The 21,615-nt window shown below is 41.4% G+C and overlaps 1 protein-coding gene across 12 annotated transcripts in view; it reads left to right on the forward strand.

Moving 5' to 3' along the window:
- Positions 1-800: 800 nt before the first annotated feature.
- The window catches only part of LOC147159548 (serine/threonine-protein kinase MARK2-like), a 32,061-nt gene continuing 11,246 nt past the window's right edge, over positions 801-21,615 (forward strand). For 7 of the 12 annotated variants that reach the window (XM_086059927.1, XM_086059929.1, XM_086059933.1 and 4 more), the window contains exons 1-15: positions 801-2,079; positions 10,757-10,927; positions 12,216-12,269; positions 15,221-15,269; positions 15,355-15,420; positions 15,498-15,568; positions 16,451-16,507; positions 17,155-17,391; positions 17,959-18,078; positions 18,166-18,268; positions 18,349-18,461; positions 18,648-18,722; positions 18,886-18,943; positions 19,087-19,235; positions 20,058-20,152. In XM_086059927.1, the coding sequence (XP_085916053.1) occupies positions 2,029-2,079; positions 10,757-10,927; positions 12,216-12,269; positions 15,221-15,269; positions 15,355-15,420; positions 15,498-15,568; positions 16,451-16,507; positions 17,155-17,391; positions 17,959-18,078; positions 18,166-18,268; positions 18,349-18,461; positions 18,648-18,722; positions 18,886-18,943; positions 19,087-19,235; positions 20,058-20,152 (1,469 nt within the window). In that variant the 5' untranslated portion in view covers positions 801-2,028. The remainder of the gene's footprint in view (positions 2,080-10,756; positions 10,928-12,215; positions 12,270-15,220; positions 15,270-15,354; positions 15,421-15,497; positions 15,569-16,450; positions 16,508-17,154; positions 17,392-17,958; positions 18,079-18,165; positions 18,269-18,348; positions 18,462-18,647; positions 18,723-18,885; positions 18,944-19,086; positions 19,236-20,057; positions 20,153-21,615) is intronic. The other 5 variants (XM_086059934.1, XM_086059938.1, XM_086059928.1 and 2 more) reach the window with 3 other exon arrangements.

A 21,615-nucleotide genomic window follows, 5' to 3' on the forward strand; every position in this document is an offset into this window, starting at 1 on the left:
TGATGTAGTATTTCACGACCTTAATTGATTATGGACACATTTTACACAAACATACCACATAAGTGGGCAGGTTAATGTACCTTCTGCCATCTAGTGGAAGACCATTTCATTGTTCTGTCGCTATTGATACATAATGGAAGGATACGCTAAATGAAAAACATGCGATGGGTGGGTCAGGGTCAAACATCAGCTCTCCTACTCGCCGCAAACAAGCCGCACACATGCAGACATACTTCATTTCCTCTCTCGTTTATTTTTTTTATTCCATTATTCCACATCCTGTCATTGTGTACATCCAGCATTGCATCATGAGCCAGCCCCCTTTTTTCTTCTTTAAATGAGTTTAGACATCTAAATGCAGCCTTTGGAGACTGTTGCTAAGTAACCTGCCAGCTGTCAATGTCTCACGATTTTACTTGTGGATGAAACCCCCCCATGTTAATTACCTCTAATAAAATGTTGTTTGCAAAAAATATATATTTTGTGCAGTCTAAAAGTCTGACTCTTTCTTTTAGTTGTAGATTTTATATAAAAAAATCTGGTTGTACACAGGACTACCCCTGTATGGCGTAATCCAAGATGAGCTGAACATAAGAATATTGTACACTTTTTATTTAAATTAACCTATTAATATGTTCACATTTACAGTGAATAAAGGCAGGTCAGGGGGGATATGGAACAAAAATCTATCTGTATTATAATATTTTATATATGAGCAGTCGCCGAAGGGCTTCCCGGAAGGACCCGAGGAAAGCCGAACTCGCTCCCTCCCTCGCCCCTCTCCCCTCCCTCTCTGGTTGTCTCTCGGTGGTGCAAGCAGCCATGTTGCCGTGATCTTGTTCCGGTATGAGGGCTGTCTGCTGCGCTTAGACGGCATTCGGACGCAGCTCGTCGCGTCCCCCCCTAAAGCCTAGAAGCTGCAGTTTCATCGATCATGGATCGTAAGACCTGATTCGAACCTCCGGACGGCCGAGCTGCTGGTGGATCGTCATCATCATCGGGTACTGCTGGGGCTTGGTTGGGTATATATCGGCCATACCGCAGTGCAGCGCGGTTGTGGTGAACGACTTGATTATTCATATGAACGCCTGAGACGCCAGGACGCCACTGGTTTTCGTGGATTTTGGACTTTGGTGGCTCGCTTGTGTGGCACCAGCCGCCACTCCTCCTCTTCCTCCTCCTCTTCTTCCTCCTCCTCCTCCTCCTCCGCTGCAGCCTGTGGCCGCTTGAGCGCTAGCGGCTAGCGAACTAGCTCAGTTAGCTCCGCCTTGAAGGAAAGTCGGGCTAGCTCGATGGGCTAAAAAAGAAAGAAAGAAAGCAGCCGAATAATACATTCTCAACTGGGCCATGTTATCATTTTCCGTGGCGGCATTTTTATTATTTGGATACCCCACCCTGGATATCTCGCTGGGGACGATTGTTTCGTGTGAGTTGGCAAGGTCGGGACGGGGACCTCGCCGGGAATAACTTTGGCCTGGAAGTTTTTTTTTTTCGACCTGTATTTTTTTTATTTTACATTTCTGAAGGAGCTATTTGTGGAACAAAGAAACAATAAAACACAGGGCTTGGGGATCACTTGGTTTTAAGGAAACAAACGGCGGCCGCTTGTCGTCAATTTCACTTGGTGTCGTGCTTGTTTTAGCATGCTAGCCACCTAGTTGTGACTTGTATTTTTAATTCAGACCATTAGCCAGCTTTTTCTTCCTTCGTCACCATTGACTCTTTTGAATGGTATCAATAACCACGAATTCCTCATTGTGGCATTTTTTTTTTTTTTTTGGTGTCAACAAACATGGGAGGTGCGTTTGAGCTAGCGAGCTAACTGCTAGCCGCCGATGTGGGATCCAACTTGTTGATTCACGGGCTATCTGACGTGTTGCTAGCGGGCTAGCACTGGGGCCCTTTTTTCGTTTTGTACCAACACCGAGCTTAAATGTATAAAAGCCACTGAAGAGTCATTCTTTTGGGTCACTTTTCCCTTGCGCCTTTTTGGAACAACAACAACAACCCACTTCAAGTCAAGCCAAAATGTCAACAAGGATCCCACTGATGCAAGTCATTGAAAATTCCTCTGTGCAGGTAAGATCATCACGTCAACTAATGTACAAAAAATAATATAGCCATATCACAATTGCACAAATTTAAATTCTATCCTGACACCAATCGTTCAATTTGAGGTCAAATGCAACATAGTTTGTCTTCTTAGGAAAGTGCCACTTCAACTCATAGTTTTTTTTTGTATAAACAGATTTTCATTGATAAAAGTATAATTTTCCTGTGACAAATATTTAAAATGTTATGGCTTTACGTAATTTCTGACCAACTACTTAACACAAAAACAAAAGGTAGTTACAAACTTTCATTACTCCCCAAATCTCAATCCTCTTTTTAAAAGGCTGGCCTGGTATCATTGGAAAGCATACCAAACACAGACAATGTATAATAATGATATACTTAAAACAGCTGTAAGGATGCACTGAAATGAAAATTCTTGGCCGAAACCGAAAACTCCGATGGCATTTGTCATGTGAGAATCAGTTTGAATGGAGCTGGAAGGTTATTTCGGACTACACTGATATTCAAATGTATTTGCTGTAGTGCAAAAGCATATCTCTATCCAAGGCATCCATAGCCAGATGCTGAGCTGCTTAGTGTTTGTTTACGTAGTAGCCGTGTGGCTTGAGGTCAAAGCACTTTTTGCCCCTTAGCTAAAAGGGTCTGTGTGAGAACAAAGGCATATACCCCCAATACATGAATTCTTACACTCTCAAGTAATAGCAATCCCAAGTATTTTTGAATTGACCCCGTTTTTGGTCATTTGTTGTTGTATGTAAATCATCCTTTCAGTCCAATTCGTTGCTTCTGCCACACAACAACAAAAAGTATGTGTTTCTATCTCATAAAGGTCATGTATAGAAAGGCGTGGGGTCTCAAAATACACCAAGGACGCAAGAGTTTTTTTCTTTTTTGTGATGTAACTTAGTGGTCTCCAGATATTTTTAACTTCTGTTAAGAGAGACCAGGCTTTTTAGTTAGTTTGTTAACCTTATGTTAACCCTGTATTCTATTGTAACAAATGATATCATTTTTTTTAGTCGTAGTTACCATCTATCAACATCCCAAAAATCATCACTTGGTAATATCGTGATTCACAAGAGAAATGTATATGAACATTTTTTTTCACAACAAACACCCATCACATCAATCGCTCTTATTCTCTCATTGATCACAAGATTGCAGACAGGAAATATGGCCGAACGGACAATTGAATGAAATGCGAGAAAAGCACAAAATGGAGCGAAATTGGCATTGTTTGATGACTGCAGAGTGCAGACAGTAATTTACTGGATGATCTAGCAGTCACACACACACATCAATAAGTAGCCGGGTGCGCTGAAAGAGCGCCACATGAACACATTGTCCTCATTCACGTGGTGAAAAGAAGACATGTAGTTACGTCACCAATTAATAGAATAATTACCAGAAAAGTAAAAGCCTGCAGGAAGAAGTTGCCGCGATGCATTTCACACACTTACAAAAACCAAGCTAAAATGTAAAATTACCACAACGCGTCTGCGAGCAATCTCATGTGTCAATGTTAGCTCATTTAATATAGCCAAATTTAGCTCATTGTATCGTATTGTAATGCCAATCGCTGTAGAATGCAAACATGTAATAAGCACATTTCTACACAAGCTGCCAACGGCCACCACACCAGTCATTCAACATGCAGCCAACTATACACTCTCATTCACTGACACCCACGTCACTCACCTGGCCAAACCCCTTCTTTTAGAGCCATACACATTCCGTCGTAGGTACTGCGGTATTCCTTAGAATGGCAACTCAAGTCGACAAAAATAATACTTGCGCTTTGTGTTTAATAGCGTATTTGCCATAGTCAATTTTGAATGTTTTGGGGAAATGCAATCTTTTGCTGCCTCGCCGTGTTTGTTTACCTCTGCTTGAGTATTTCTGGTGGATTGCACCCCAGAAGCATGGACTTAGATACACGAATGTGTGATTGTGTATAGATATTAATACACACTATGACCTTTTTGCCATTGAGACAGAAAGTTACGCGAAAACGCTGCAAAGAAATCAAGCATATGCTGAAGGCAATCCATTCCCCCGTCCGAGTTACTCTCAACGTGTTTATATGAACCAGAATTCGGGTTACCGAAGGAGTAAAGTAGGGGTCGTTTCTGTTGTCAGCTTGATAGTTACACGTTTCTTTGGCAACTGTGGTTTAAAGAGAATTCCAGGTTTTGAAGGAGCTGGGCCTGTTGCTGCAGTGATTTTAAAAGTTCATTTGATTTAAGGGCAACAAAAGGTAAAGGCAGAGCTTTGAAATCCGTCCAATGACGAGGAAGCCCCAGATACGAGATCCAAGAATGGCTAAACACAGGAAGAGGAGCAATTTGGGTGGTCCCAGGAGATTAGGGCGAGATGGGAAGGAATATTTATCAGATGCGCAATGTTCGATACCGGTACCACAACAGACACCTTCAGTTTGATACCTGATGCGGAAAAATACTTTTTGGGGATGCCAGTTTTATGATAGCAGTTCTCCCGAAAATAAAATTGCTTTACAAGATTCTGGTGCTAATTTAGAATTTTATTGTCCAGACCTGATATTGGTACCGACGCTTTGGTCACTGGCTGACCCACTCTACAAAGTGAGCCACGGTTAAACCAATTTCATCTGCAAATTTCCACATCCACTTAAAAGTCTGTTTTGTTGCTGGATAAGGTTTTTTTTTTAGCAATAATTACTTTATAAAATGCTATTATTGACCAATTGAAATATCACTGTCTATCAATAAGCCATTCACTGACCGCCTCCCCAGAAGTGATCCCCCAAAATTTCTGCATTTCCACAATTGTGACTGCAGGGGGGGGGGCATATGCGGCATCATATTTAACAGTGCCAACTGTTGTGACTCTTAGTATCGTTTGGTGCTGCCATTTTGGCTAGCAACACACTTGGCAACCAAGTTCAAGCGAGCTCAGCCGTTTAATATCTAGTGACCGTGTGTGAGGAAATACGGTATTTCCTGTTTGACAATGTTCTCCAGTGTCTCCTGAAAGAGGCCACCGGAGCTCGAAATACAGGTCTGCCCCTGACGTCATCCTTCATCTCAGTGTTTGGGCACTCACTCGCCTGGCACACCGACGGGATGGCTTTGAACTACTCGTTTTTTTCCAAACAAGGCCATTTCCTTAATCGAGAAGTTCCGTCCACAGTCTCATCCTAATTCAAACACCCAATTATAAGAAATGTCCCACATCCAAGGTGTGTTCGAGTTTCAGTCGAAAGTCATACCTGTTTTTTTTGTTTGAAAAATGACCCTGTGTCCATTTTTTTGGTCAAAAAACCCCCACATAAACAACAAAATTGGATTGAATATTTAAATTCAACCTTCCACTGTTCTTGCCAACCGGATTACAACCAAAGTTTGTCACTGCCCGCTTTTATTCACGCTCCTGTTGAATGAGTCATCGCACGACGATCCGTAGCGAACGGGCCGTCGTTCCGCCCAGGAAACCGTGAATTCCGCCTTGCTCCTTTAGCAGCGCAGTCGCTAGGCAGAAGAGCTGCGAGGGAGAGAGAGCGAGACGGACGGAGCTAGCGCGGGTCCTAGCAACAGAGAACCTGCCTCCTGCAGAAACACACATGCGCACTCATATTTGTTCTCGCCATCGCGCACGGTAGCCCTCCTTCAGATGCACACTCAGTTTGTGTTTCACTTGACTGGAATGACATTTTAATTGAATGAGCTGTGTCAGCAGCCCTATTAATTGCCGCATGAACAGGTGCTGCAGTGAGGCGCGGGGGCCTGTGCTCCGCATTTGTGTGTGTGTGTGTATAGGATTGTCTAAAAGAGAGTGCAGCGTAAAACAAGCCTTTCCAGTTGAGTGGAGTGATAGGTGTGGCTGCACACTGTTGACCTGCCTTTTAGAGAAGCGTGGACTTTCCTCTCCGCCGCGACGCCTTTGCGCCTCTACGGTTGCCATGGGGGGGAAAAAAAAAAGTTGAAGTGGCTCAATGTTGTTTTTGTATGATCGGTCCGCTAAATAGCCACGCAAACGAGGCAATGTGCGGCCGAAAATTGGCCTAAAAATTAAACATCCTCCTCGCGTGTGCCGTTAAACTTTAATGGAATTCCGTAGGAGGCTGCTGAGCTATTTTAGAGGGGCATGAGCGCACAAAATGAATAATATAGGAAGGACAACATGATACACAGTAAGACAATAAACGATACAGTACCAAAATGGTAGAACTGCGACACGCCCCATTCCAACTCCCAGAGTTTTTACCTCCAATCCAGGTAAAGCCTTTTAACTCATTCACTGCCATCAATTCATGAATTTTTTTTTTATTAAAAATTAGGGGCGGCAGGCGATTACAATTTTAATCGTAATTAATCGCATAACTTCACTAGTTAACTCATGATTAATCACAAATTTTATATCTGTTCTAAATTTACAGGGAAAAAAACAATTCTAGGTTTTCATACTCTTGTTAACAAAATTGGAGGACATTTTTTTTAAACTGATAGAAATAGTCTAAATGAATTTTTGATTTTTATAGCCGTCAATGGCAGTGAATTAATAAAAAAAAAAGATTATAAAAAATTAGGGGCGACAGGCGATAATTTTTTTTTAATCATAATTAATCTCGTGACTTGACTAGTTAACTCATGATTAATCACAAATTGTATGTCTGTTCTAAATGTACAATATTTTTTTCCTAGGTTTTCATACTCTTGTTAACAAAAGTGGAAAAACATTTTTAAACTAATAGAAATTGTTAAAATGAATTTTTGAAGTTTATAGCCGTTAATGGCAGCGGAGAGAAAAAAATTATAAAAAATGTGGGGCGTCAGGCGAATTAATTGCATGACTTCACTAGTTAACTCATGATTAATCACACATTTTAAATCTGTTCTAAATGTACCCAAAATAAATTCTAGGTTTTCATACTCTTGTTAACAAAAGTGGGAAAAAAAAAAGTTTTGTTAAAATGAATTTTTGACTTTCATAGCCGTCAATGGCAGTGAATGAGTTAAGATTACAGTGCAACCAAAATTAATGTAATTATTATTTAAAAAAGACAAGACGTCTCAACTGAAGGTAATTTTATGCAACTTTTCCAATTCCCGCTGAAGATGAAGAAGCCCCTTCTATGACGCCATCCCCAAATTGCACTTACGTCGCCTTTATGTATGCAACCCGGTGGGCTAAGTACATTCAAATAGCTGGTAACGTTACATTCGTAACATAAATGGCGTTGTTGTTTTTTTTTGTCCCCATTTGACTTTTTAAATCTGAACAAAGTCCAAATCACTTTTCAAGCAGCTCCTACTGCTCTGTGGTTTCTGGCTTTAAGCCACTGTCACTGCCTGAGGCAGATATGATGATGTCATCCCCAAGCGTTATGATGATTGGTTGGAGTGCAAATCTCTACCGTTGGCCAAATATATCCTACCATCAGTAGGCCTGTCACAATAGCACATTTTTCAGGTTAATATATTTTACGAAAAGCTATCACAATAAATGATAATGTCGTTTGTTTTATTTTTATGCCCACTGATATGGTGATGAAATTCGAGTTGCGCCGTGCTACTTGTGCCATATGGACACTCGCATCTTGGGGTAATCCACTTCAAAAGCCCATTCACACCAAACTGACACAGACTGCGACAGCGGCATGCTAAAGTTAACCGCCTGCGTGGAGTGTTTGCACAAACTCTATTGCCATATTTCGTGCACGTTAAGAGCTAGCACTTTTTGTACATTTCCATGACACTTATCGAATATGGCTTCACATTCACGGCTTATATGAACCAAAAATTGCACGTTCAGATGCTCACATTGCAAGTCAAGAACCCCACACAAGTGTCAATACCACGGCTGTTCAATTAGCTTGACCTAAATCTGAACTTCATGAATTGACAAGTCATGACTTGTTTACATTTGAGAATCTGCATTTTAAAGGTAGTGCGGCAATTGTTTTGCTTTTGAAAGAAAAATGGTTGTGCTTTAAATTGAGACTCAAAATCTACCACTTATGCAAAAATTGACTGTTTGATAACTCTTCACATATCACAGTTTTGCAGTATCATGGTATTACAATTACAAGTGCATGCTTCATGTGTAGCCAATACAAAAAAAAAACACACACGAGTGTGTGCGCTGCGGGTGGTGGTGGGGGGTTTTTGCCTCCCCTGCAGCTGCCCAAAAATGAAGGAAGAATCGGTGTACAAAAATAGTCCCGGCATGAAACATGACCAAAGGACTGAAGAAAGTAGTATTTAGTGCTCTATCCCCCCACTCCATTCCCCATTGAGTGAAAAATGAATTATTCACTGGGAAACTGCCACAATGTCATTTGTTATTTCCTCACATGTTCCAATTTGATTTTGACGTTTTATAAAAGGTTTCAAAAAGTCGTATCTGCGGTGACTGGCCGGGTTAGCAATCATGCAGTTGATTGTACGTTACTACAGTCGGGTCTTGCTGTTCATGCAGCTGTTGTCATTCTGCTGTGGTAAATCTAGCACTGCCATCACTATAGTGCTACCTTGATTTACGAGTCCCTCGACATGCATGTACAGTTAATGCATATTGTAAAATGAAAGAAGACTTAGTGATATTTTCCACTGGTGTTTATAATACCAGAGGTCTGCAATCTGCGTTACTGGGGCCACATGTGGCTCTTTAGTCCTTCTAATGTGGCTCTCTGTGAATCTAAAGGGGGAAAAAGTTTTATTTTATTTAATTTTTTTACATATTCTTTAAATTAATTATTTAGATAAAACAAATGAATAATTCAAGAAATGTCAGTCCAATATTTTTAAGTTGTCAGAAAAAGAGAGACAAAGGGTAGATGCAAAAGTGAACTTGCACTTAAAATTACCATAAAACCTCCATGAAATTGCCAAAATGTCAGAGAATTGAATAAAAAAGGCAGAAGGGAGAATGTTCAAACATCCTTGACGTCTTTTTATCCGGGTATCTTCCCTCTTTCTTTTTTTTGTCTCCTCAGACAAAACTTTTCAGTTGTTCAGGGAAGCAGCAATCGTGCGTCAACGTTCAAATTGACTTGTGTCATCGGAAGGGGAAAGTGACGTATGCCGTCAAGCATTCAGCACATTTATAGTTTTTTGTGTGGCAGTGTTCCTACCATCCTCCTTAAAGTTGCTTGTTTCAGTAAAAATGATACAGACCTCAGGCCAGGACTAGTTTTAAGTCAATGTTCCATCAGAAGAGTTATGAAAATAATGTTTTACGGTTGAAAAGTTCCTTGTGCTCTTTAAAAAAAAAAAAAAGCAGAAAAAAATGTCAATAGCCATAAAATGTCCAAAAAAGGAAGAAGAGAAAAATTACCACGTGTCCATAAAATTGCCCAAAAATGTCAGAAATTTGACAGAAAGGAAAAGTCAAAAAATGTATGAAAAATTACAACAACAAAAAATCTAAAAACAGAAGACAAAAGGTAGAAGCAAATGAATGTGTACGTATATTTTTGTGTCATAGTGCAACTCTAATTAACTCTTGGGCGCTCAGTAAATTACATTAACACACTTTTTCTTTCCACACAATGTTCAAATGTTTTGCGGCTCCAGACAGATTTTTTTTTGTTAATTATTTGGCCTAAAATAACCCCTGATAAGAGTCGGTGCAATTATTGGAATAAGCATCAAAAGGAGAAGAAACTGGACTCGGCTTGGTCTCGCTTTGTGTTACAGTCGTGTTCACGATGACATTGTCTCCTACTCCCTCGCCCGCACGGTCCAAAAATAAAAATCATTTGCTCCACCCTCACACACGACCGCATAAGGATCTCCGCTTGGCTTTGGGATTGATGCAACCGCCAAAGATGAAGCGCTCCTATTCCGCTTTGTCGGCGCAGTCAGCAATGGGGATGGCGGCGGGAGACCGACACACACACACACACACACACACACACCCCCACACACACACACACACACACACACACACACACACACACACACACACACACACACACACACACACACACACACACACACACACACACACACACACACACACACACACACACACACACACACACTATTTGGAGCAGGGAAGCACAATGAAGTAATCATGGTTATCCCGGTTTCCCAGGGCCCCAAAAGTGTGGTAATTCAGAAAGGAAGATCTCGCTTGCGGTCTGCGGCTTATCCGCAACACTGAGCGAGCCTCTAATTTGTCGTGAGATGATTGCGCAAATAAAAACACTAGTTGGTGTGGAAAGGGGCGTTCAGGGCAGTGCGATTAAAAAAATTTGGTGTTTGTGATTTGTGCCACTCTCCGTGCCCGCCCCATGCTTGTCAGTGCATGCGCGCCTTTGTGTTCGTGGGATATGTGTAGACTTGTGTCTCTGTGCTTGGTGTCTGGGTTTTCCCGATCAAGGGATTAATGGCTCGTCAGAGGATGTATATTGTATGTTAAACGTTAACCACGGGAAAAGTAGCAGCAGGAAAAGGAAATGTGGACAAGCTGCATTTCCTGGTTACTTTTTGTCAAGATCAAGTTAGTGGAATACAATGTAGTGTTGCCAAATTAGCCACTTTTAATTCCTCTATAGTCTTTACATTGTGTTCCGTTTGACAAGAAAGGAATTTTATTAAGAGTCATGTCCACACACTCACAAAATTTTATGGCACAGCAGGAAGCTTACAAAAGGTGTATAACATTTGTTTTCTGATTTCTTGGGCCTTGTCAGGACTCCAAGTCGTCGTCTGGCCGCTCCAGCATGTCGCGATGTCGGAACTCCATCGCGACGACCACGTCCGACGAGCAGCCGCACATCGGCAACTACCGGTTGCTGAAAACCATCGGCAAGGGCAACTTTGCCAAGGTCAAACTGGCTCGCCACGTCCTCACCGGAAAGGAGGTAGATGTCTGCGCTTCACACACGCCACCTGAGTTATTACTTGAAAGTAGAGATGCTGATTGTGAGAATTGGGGTCTGACCAATATGGATTTTGCGAGGCTGATTCTGACATTTGGCAGACTAAAATTCCGCTAATTTTCATGAACTCATTCGCTGCGATTGACGGCTATAGACGTCAAAAATTAATTTGAACCATTTCTTCTAGTTTTTGTTGTTGTATTAGTACAGATATAACATTTGTAATTAATCGTGAGTTAACTAGTGAAGTCATGTGATTAATTACGATTAAAAAAAGCTTATTAAAATTATATAAAATAAAAATATATTTTTAGAAAAAGTATCAGGCGACTAAAATTTGTACTAAAACTAATAGAAATTGTTAAAATGAAATTTTGACGTTTATAGCCGTTAATGGCAGCGGATGAAAAATGTTTTGAAAATTTGGGGCGTCAGGCGATATATCTATAAGTTAATCATAATTGCGGGGGGGGCTTTTTGTGGGTTGGGGGCCGGGGATGTTTGTATGTCATTATCTTTGTCTTATATTACAATGTGTAAAAAAAAAATGGCTGGCTTTGTGAGCTCTTGGAGACCATACAACCCCTTTGCAAAAATTCAGCTCGCCGTTTTCTTCCGCTACGGAAAATCTCCGCAATATCCACTTGTGATGTGACCCAGCGGTGTATCGCTTTAATGGGGAGAGCGTCGAAGCCGGGGCTCCTTCTTTGGACCAAGTCAACACGTTTGGTTAGGAGGGACGTGGGCAGGCTCTGTCAATGTGTGACAGCTCTCTGCCTGACACTCTGATAACGCTCCATGTGACTCCAGCACACACACACACACACACACACACACACAGTGGAAAAACAAGGGCGAGTCAGAGGGCGTGAAGGAATCAAATGAGCACCACAAGAAAGAAGAGAGAAAGAAAGCTCTCAATTGTCTTCAGTCCTTTGTTGTTCTACATGTTATTACCAAACTCCTTTGCAATCAAGCCCCCCTCACCCTGTCGCACTTCACACTTTCTATCCCTCCCATCTATTTTAGTTTCAGTTTCGTCGCCCCCACTCGGTCTTCGTACCGTGCCGTCGACCCTTGCGCGGCTTTTTATTCCGCCCCCCGTTATGCAACCGATGCCTGCTGCTATTGTGTTATCGTCAAAGTCGTACGCTTAAAGCAATAAAGCGGGGCTTGCCAACTTGCCGCCGGCTCGTCCTCTGAGGTGCATTCGTATCAAGTTGGCTTCTTGTGTGATTGATGCAATTCATGTTTATTTTTGCCTTCCTAGGTGGCTGTTAAAATCATTGATAAGACACAGCTCAACTCCTCCAGTTTGCAAAAGGTGCGCCCTCCCACCCACACACACACACACACACACACACGCACACTCACACACGTCCCCTCTCGCTCAGACTCTTCCTTACTCTTCTTTTCTCAAGCGTGAGTTTTAATTACAGGAAATAAGCTGCAATTACTTCCTTTGATCGTGGCTGGGTGGGGTCTGTCCACTTCCACGCACACACTCACACAAGCGCGAGCGGCCATGTGTGTTTGCATCAAGACAAATAGAAATGCAGAACCAGAGCCGCGCTTGCCACATAACTGCCACTGCTTACACCCCCACTGTTTGATTTAGCACAAAACCATCAGTATGTTCAGTTACAGGTTTTTCCAAAAGTCCTATTACCATTTGATTCTCAACAATGACAATAAAGACGAGGGCTGAACTATTACTTGACGGTTGCTCAGGGCTCAGGTAACAACTAATCACGGCTCAGCTTCAGAAAAACAGGTGAGCCGTGATTGGTCGTGTCTTAAGCCCTGAGCAGATGTGATGTCATTTTAAGTAAGTGACAAAATGGCCGCCCCTGAGATGGGTGAGGCTCCATCGAACATACTATATTGTAAAGAAATTCTTTGCTTTCATTTCTTCTATAAGACCTGAAGTCCACATGTTTGCTTACGGTAATATTGTTTAATGAAACGTGCGAAGCTGAATTGATAAAGCCACAGATTTGTTTGCTTTGTTATAATCTTTTATGACTCACTGACTTATGTTTTTATGGCTCACTTCTGTGGAAGAATTTCGTGAGGTTGTTATAGTGAACACTCAACTCATTCACTCGCAGCCATTTTCACTGAAGCAACCTCCTTCGCTCCCAGCTGTTTTAATGGATTTTGACTGATTTTGCAAGGCCCACATAATATAGTGTTCTGTAGCTATAAACAGGGATGTGATTTTTCCGCTAATTCGCGGAATTCCGCTTTTTTTATCTCCAAAAATAAAATGTTACAATTTTTTAAGTGGTAAAAAATCCGATTTCGTCTCTCGACAGCATTCCATTTTAGTGTTTCCGTAACTGAAATGAAACTGATCTTGCGATTGGCTGAAGTCTCCGTGTTGACCAATAAACGCGCTTGTTATAAAGGCATAGGCGTATGCCATTGTTTGTTGACCAATAAACGCGCTTGTTATAAAGGCATTGGAGTATGCCATTGTTCATTTCTCAGACGTTTTTGCCGGGTGTTTAAAGAAAGATGTCCGTGATCGAACGCAAAGATGCTCCGCGAGTTAAGGAAATTGACAAGATCGTAAAAAACAAGTTTCGATGGGACTGGTTAGAGAAGGATATATCTACAAATGTTGGAAAGAAGACTGTGACAAATTTGTTCAGTGACTTTATTCGGAAGATCGATCGTGCCGGGAAAGCGCTTTGCATTTGGTGCCATGATACCATTGACTATGGTGGGAGAGGTTTCAAAGCTCTTGAAAGTCACGCAAAGAGCAAAAAACACGTGAAAGAACTCCAGTCAAGAACAACAAATTATTCCATCGCTGGAAGTTTCGGTGCCCAAACGAAAACTCCAAAACTTTACGGCCTCCATCCCTTATTGACATCACAATCGGAAGCGGTAATAGAGAGACGTGATCCACCCCAACAACCTGTACCAGTTGCTGATAGAGTCGTGAATTTTGAGGTCGGTGGTAAACTTTTCAAATTAATCGAAATCAAATTTTCGAAAATATTATAACGTAATAAAAATGGCCATAAATATTTAACATGGTTAATCATTGACACAAACTCAAATGAATGCTGCATGTTTGCACTTTTCAGGTTTCAATATGTTGACTATCTTGATGTATGCAGTTACAGAGATGATCTTAGTCAATCCGAATGCATGATTGTGTTTTTACCAGAGCTTGCTGCATGAGGTATTTTATGTTTTTGTTATGCATTATGTATTAAATTAAGAATGATTGATTAAATGATTTATTGCATGGTAAATATATATGATGATATTCTCAGTGATAGTTTTTAAAAGCAAAGGCAGTCCAATGTTTTTGAATGTGACTGATTTTGAGTTGACTAAAACTGCAATTTTATATGGGATAGTTCAATATACATTGAAAATTTATGCTGTTGTTTTGTCTATTTCTTTGTCATCTGAGTGCATTGAAAGTACTTAAAAACACGGAAAACCCATGAGCTCTGGACCTAGCTGAGTGCCCGCGGCCCCCAGACCCCCGGCTAAATTTTCAGATAATTTCACTTTGGTCAAATCACATCCCTGTATAAAACATGGAACCCATTAAAAGAAAGATTAGTCTCTTCTTTCATCAGGGAAATAAAAGTATGTTTCTATCTGTTTCCGTTTTGCAGCCATTAGCATTAGAATATAGCAAAGTTTCATCATTATCCACGAATCTGTTTAGAACTGTGGATAAATGAGCTTGTTTGCAACATGGCCCTGGTTGATCTCTTATACTCTGCTTCCACCTGCTGGCCGTTTTTGTAATTACTACCATTGCTTCACCCGTTCTCTGCAGTTCAGAGGCTGCATCAAAGCTTTCTGTATGCTCTAGCATAAAAAAACTTATAACTACGTCTTTAGGACGCTTAAAACATTTAAAATAGAACATATTTATACGTTTTTTCAAAGCAAATGAGTTGGGGGCTGCAAGTCAACGTGTTTAGTTAACAATTGTTGAAGCAGATGGCTAATACTGTCTTTCATATTAATTAATTGTTCATTTGCCTTTATTTTAGTGGAGGCAAACCAAAACATTTATCCGATATTGTTATAATCCCATAGTGAATCGCAATGACAAATTGCAATTCGATATTTTTAACATCGTCCATCCCTAATATAAAGGGCCTCCTGTCAACATGTGGCGTATACAGACTTTCTAATAGCAGGCACATGCAAATCCCAAAATGGTGTTTATTTAGTCAGGAGCGCCGCCTGTGTCCGATGATTGTTTGACCCAGCTGTGTGTGGCTTGTTTGGCAGCTCTTCCGGGAGGTGAGGATCATGAAGATGTTGAACCACCCCAACATAGGTGAGTCAAAAGGACAGTCACGTTTCAAACAAAACGCAAGTAGTGCAAATGACGACCATCTTTTTGCCATTTCCTCCACCATCAGTTAAGCTCTTTGAGGTGATCGAGACCGAAAAGACTTTGTACTTAGTAATGGAGTACGCGAGTGGAGGTGAGCGTGTAATATTTGGAGCTCTTTATTAAAATGAAGCAACAGGATGGAACTTTAATTGTGTGATCATCTTGTAGGAGAGGTGTTTGATTACTTGGTGGCTCATGGCAGGATGAAGGAGAAAGAAGCCCGTGCCAAATTCCGACAGGTATGTATGTCCCTGTGCATCACTTGCCTCAATAGAATTTTTTTAAAATTTCTCATTTGAGTCAATATAGACGAAAGCGCCATTCGAGTAGCGTCAAAATCCTTTCCATCTCTCATTAACTCATTCACTGCCATTGATGGCTATAGACGTCAAAAATTCATTTGAACTATTTCTATTAGTTTAACATTTTTTCCACTTTTGTTAGCAAGACTATGAAAACCTAGAATTTTTTAAATTGTATATTCAGAACAGATATAAAATTGTGAGTTAACTAGTGAAGTCATGCGATTAATTACGATGACAAATTTTAATCGCCTGACACCCCTAATTTTTTATATATTTTTTTCTTTTTTTAATCTTTTTTTTTTATAGAAAAGATTATTAAAAATTAGGGGTGTCAGGTGATTAAATTGTTTCACTGTAATTAATCGCATGACATTACTAGTTATTTCACGATTAAAAAAAGAAAAGATTATTAAAATTTAGGGCCGTCACGTGATTCAATTTTTTTATTGTGATTAATCACATGACTTCACTAGGTAACTCACGATTAATAACAAATTTTACATCTGTTCTAAATGTGCAATAAAAAAAATTCGAGGTTTTCATACCTTTGTTAACAAAAGTGGGGGGAAAAAATGTTAAACTAATAGAAATTGCTCCAATGAATTTTTGACGTCTATAGGCGTCAATGGCAGTTAATGAGTTAAGTAAGCAGTTCATGTCAGTGGGGAAGCACTTTAAAAATACAGAAGCCCCAAAAAAAAAGAACAACCGTGCAGCCTTGCATTACCTTTACAGTTACTTCCTAATTGTGTTTGTTGCATAATTCATCCAATCTCTCTCTGGTCTCTGTCCCCTGCTCACTTTCTCACTCCCCAGATTGTGTCAGCAGTGCAGTATTGCCATCAGAAGTGTATAGTACACAGAGACCTCAAGGTGACAACACACACACACACACACAAGCATGATTATGAAATTGTGGTGACCAAGCTTCTCTTGTCCGCCACTGCTTTAATGCTGTCAATAGTTTCTTATATAGTCCAAAAAGGTTTCTAGAGTGTAGACACAATTCATTATAGTAATGTGTTCCAGCCTGTGCTAATCCCACTTAGAAGTGGGTCGCAACGAAAACGTCAGAGGCTTAACAACAGTGTGGATTTTTATTTATTGTTGAATGAGTCTAAATTTCACAGTAAAGCAATAAACGTCACTATAATCAAAAGTACCTCTTGTATATGTCATTTGAGTCCCACTCCCAACATTGCTTACATGCAAGCTCTCCCGAGCCTGGCGATCATACACACAGAAGCGACAGAATATTTAGAGCAAGTGAAAAGGAGAGTGCACCTGTTGCTAGGCAACCAGGGCCTACTTGCTCAATAACTCACTTTCAAGCTTCGGGAAGTGTCATCGCTGAGTTTGCCCATTGAGCGCTATCTTACCTGTGACTGCACCCCCTCCACCCTCTATTTCACATACACTCAAGTAGGAAGGCAAATCAATCAAATCTGAAAAATGTACATCCTCCAACCACATTTGAATTCTCATTTATTTTTATTTTTATTAAAAAAAATTGTCCGCAGGCAGAGAACCTGCTCCTGGACGCGGACATGAACATCAAGATCGCGGACTTTGGCTTTAGCAACGAGTTCACTCTGGGGAACAAGCTGGACACGTTCTGCGGCTCCCCACCCTACGCCGCGCCGGAGCTCTTCCAGGGCAAGAAGTACGATGGGCCCGAGGTGGACGTGTGGAGCCTGGGGGTCATCCTCTACACGCTCGTCAGCGGCTCTCTGCCTTTCGATGGACAGAATCTCAAGGTTAGGACCGGCAGGCTAGTCCATATGCGTGTGGATCCATTTCTTACATAAGCGGCTGTCTGTTTAGTGTGGGTGGTTGTAGCGTTTGCCTTTCTGGCTGCTTTTCCTTCCACCATGTGGATTGCACCAGTTTGAGCTAGAGCGACTATTTATTTGAATCGTATTTTGATGAGGGGATCAAGCCGTGTTTTTATTTTTATTTTTTGCATACTGCTTTTCTTAACGCCGCCTATCATGCTGTGCATTCAGGCAGCACCCACATGACGCATCCTGGAAGCGCGCACACATTTTGGGTGGGCGATCTGATACCAAATGTGTTGATATTAACATTGCTGGGTTTAGCAAGTTTGCCTTTTCACTGTCTCATGCTCTATATGGTTTTGTGAAACATCGGCATTAACTTGCCTTACTATTTATTTAACAGACTGGTTAATGTACACTAGTACACATTTTTTTTGCTGTTTAAAAAAAGAAAGGAAAAATAGCACTGTATTGTAAAATGCAACATAATAAGTGTTTTTTTTGTTTGTTTGTTTTTTACTTTTGCACTGCCCTGTCCAACTCCAGGAGTTGAGAGAGCGTGTTCTGCGTGGTAAATACAGGATTCCGTTCTACATGTCCACCGACTGTGAGAACTTGCTGAAGAAGTTCCTCATCCTCAACCCCTCCAAACGAGGCAGCTTGGAGGTACACGCATCCACCAAGACGGCACCATTACCACTTTGTCTAGCTGATGTGTCCATCGCTAACGCATTTTTGGGATTTTCCTCCCAGCAGCAGATAATGCGGGACCGATGGATGAATGTAGGACATGAGGACGAGGAGCTCAAACCCTACATTGAACCCCAACCAGATTATAAGGACCCCAGGAGGACAGGTGTGCAATTACACACTCCGTTCACATGATGGTGTGATTGTATCTTGGATCCTAACGAAATGTACGCTGCACATGTGAAGACATTATGCTGCAGATGGGATTCTCTCAGGAGGAGATCCAGGACTCACTGGTGAATCAGAAGTATAATGACGTGATGGCTACCTACCTGCTACTGGATTATAGGAACTCTGAGGTAGACACTTTAGGGCATTTTTTGTGTGTGTGTGTGTGTGTGTGTGTGTGTGTGTGTGTGTGTGTGTGTGTGTGTGTGTGTGTGTGTGTGTGTGTGTGTGTGTGTGTGTGTGTGTGTGGATCTACATGTGACACTGAACGTCAGCATTGAGACTACTACATTAATTTTCTGTCTTCTTTGTATCAGCTGGAAGAGAGTGGTATCAAGGCCCGGCCCGGAAGTGATGTAAGCAACATAAATGCCCCCTCCCCGCCACACAAGGTACAATGGGAACTATTATTAACTAATAGCCTCTGTATTGTGGCCAGTCGCTGCCATAGATGATAGCGGCCTCATAATCACCATTCCCACAAACATTCACCTGCATGCTCGAGTGCTAAGATGAATCCCCTACCTACCTCAACGTCCCTCCCATCTTTCCCAGGTACAGCGTAGCGTATCGTCCAACCAGAAGCCTCAAAACCGCAGAGCTACTGACCAGGGTGAGCCTGGCGTGTGTCATAGTGAAGGGCAGAGAAACTGGGCGGGGGGAAGATCCGCTGGGATTACATTTAAAACAGGGGACATTGGCAGGATGTAAGGATTTTGGTTAGTGGAAATGCTGACTGCAAAATCTCCTCTGTAGGCTCTTCCTACTCAAAGCGAGGGGGGCAAGCAGACAACCGGACTTCCGGAGACGATTCTGGGAGGAAAGGTTCAGGCAGCTCCACTACCAAGGTGCCAGCCAGCCCCCTGGTTCCCCCCGACCGCAAAAAGAGCGCCACGCCCTCCACTGTGAGCGCCAGTGAATTTTCACCACAGTATTACCACATTCACTTGTGTACAATAATTTAGGGCTGAACAATGAATTGAATTAATCTTATTCAATTTCTATTTATTCGTAGTGTGTAGATAAGTTGAGTGCTGAAGAAGTTTCATGAAATATGAAAAGTTGAAGCTGTAGTGAAAATTTGACAACAAACTCGCTGAGGGAAATCTGGAAAATGCAGGCGTTGGCTGTATTTTATCTGATGTTGCGTTCCATAGATCAAAACGGAAGTTAGTTACTAATCAATCTGATTCATGGCCATGTGACTATAACAAGACGGAACATTGACTCGGAGATAAATGATGAAATGTTTTTCATGCTTGGCAACTTGTTTCATTTTCTTATTTGTTTCTGCCCAGCGTGTTTAACACATTCACTGCCATTGATGGCTATAGACGTCAAAATTTAATTTAAACTATTTCTATTAGTTAAACATTTTTGCCACTTTTGTTAACAAGAGTATGAAACCCTAGATTTTTTTTCCAGAAATGCATATATAAAATTTGTGATTAATCGTGAGTTAACTATTGAAGTCATGCGATTAATTAATATAATCTCTAGTTAACTCACAATTATTATTTTTTATATCTGTTCTAAATGTACAATAAAAAATATAGGTTTTCATACCCGTTAACAAAAGTAGAAAAAATGTTAAACTAATAGAAATAGTTCAAATGAATTTTTTACGTCTATAGCCGTCAATGGCAGTGAATGAGTTAATTGACAAATTATTCCAGTTATTAATTTTTTTTATTACTAATTGTTATCCCTCTTATTTATCCTTTCAGAATAGCATCCTGTCAACTGGCACCGGTCGCAGTCGGAATTCTCCTTTGTCTGAGAGAGCCACACTGGGTCAGGGCATCCAGAATGGCAAGGACAGGTACACATAAGCAACATACAACTACAAACTTCGTTTTTCCTCATCACTGGTGGCCTGAAGTAGTTTGTGAGGATGATCTCGCTCACAGCACAAACGGCCTCACCCCGCTTTGTGAATGAAGCAATCTCGCAGCTGTCTGTGTAACAGTCCCAGACTTTGGCTGGTACTCTCCCGAGCTCAGCCACTTGTTCTGAGGGAGCCCTCCCCCCTCAACTCCAGATTTGACCCCATCCCACCCTGCTGGACGAGGAAATCAGGCTTTCCTGAGAATTTAGGCCAAACCTCCAGTAGATTACAGATTACCTAAGTGGGTTTGATGGAGGCCGTCCAGTCAGAACAGTGGTAGGATTTGGCGGGCGCACTTGCGCACGCACCCCTTTTCTCTTTTACCATTCAAAAGCAGCTCACGGATCTCAAAAGCTTTTGATCGGCAAGAGTTGTACACACCTTGCACACGTCCACACATGCAGCATAACGACGTACACACCACTCACGCTTAACCCAGCCAAAGCTTTGTGTAACTTTTCATAAGCATTCAACATGAAACCCTCATCCCCACTGACGCAGTCTTCGATTGTCATTGCTGCTCCATGACTTGTTTCGCTCATCGTCAGTCTCAAATGACCCGCTACCAAAAAAGCGATTCCGTTTATTTATTCACCCTCCAGTGGTCATTTGAGACAGCATTGCTTTTTTCCCCAATTGTGGGTTTCAGTTATGTCATTAATGCTTTTATACAGTACTTGTCAAGCCCCACTTACTCCCTTATTATTTTTCTTTCTGCCCCATTCTTGGTGCTCTTTTATTTATACCGGAGCCCTTTTCTTTTCCCCACTTTTATTTCTTCTTTTCCTGTCTCAGGGTTCTCACCCTCCCCTCCCTAAGGAGATTAAAATGACTTGTGATGGAATATTAACTCCTAGCGGCGTGACGTGGTCGGTCTTAATAGGCTTAGACAGAATCGAACACGCACAGGTACTGTTGCAGCCATAGCACATGAAAATTCACCCACAAACATGGTGTAGCCAAACAATAGGTGCCAACGAATCATGAATTATTTAAATCACGACAATACAAGTATTAGCAGTTAGCTTCTTCTTCGTCGGTCTGTCTGCACTTCAAGCTGTTAGATCATTTATTGGCTATCCTGCTTGTGTGCTATATTGTTTATGTACTAGTACGCTCTAGTGAGACTGTACAAAAGTGTGGACATGTTAACACACTATTACTTTTCAATAAGGAAAAATAGCGCTCTAAAATAATTGTGCTTTATACACACAGATGATTAACATATAAATAAAATGTAAACCGTTTTTACATCATGATTTCATTCTGCAATTCAATTCAATCGTGCTGCTCCTCCTGGTGTGCTCGCATTGGCCACTGGGAGGCAGTATAATACAGTCATGCAGACGCAACAAAGAATAGCACTTCTGCTACTACTGTAAAAGACGCAGTAAGAT

The sequence above is a fragment of the Leptonotus elevatus genome, chromosome 17, assembly GCF_054856555.1.
Source record: "Leptonotus elevatus isolate MCC_2025b chromosome 17, RoL_Lele_1.0, whole genome shotgun sequence".
NCBI lineage: Eukaryota > Metazoa > Chordata > Actinopteri > Syngnathiformes > Syngnathidae > Leptonotus > Leptonotus elevatus.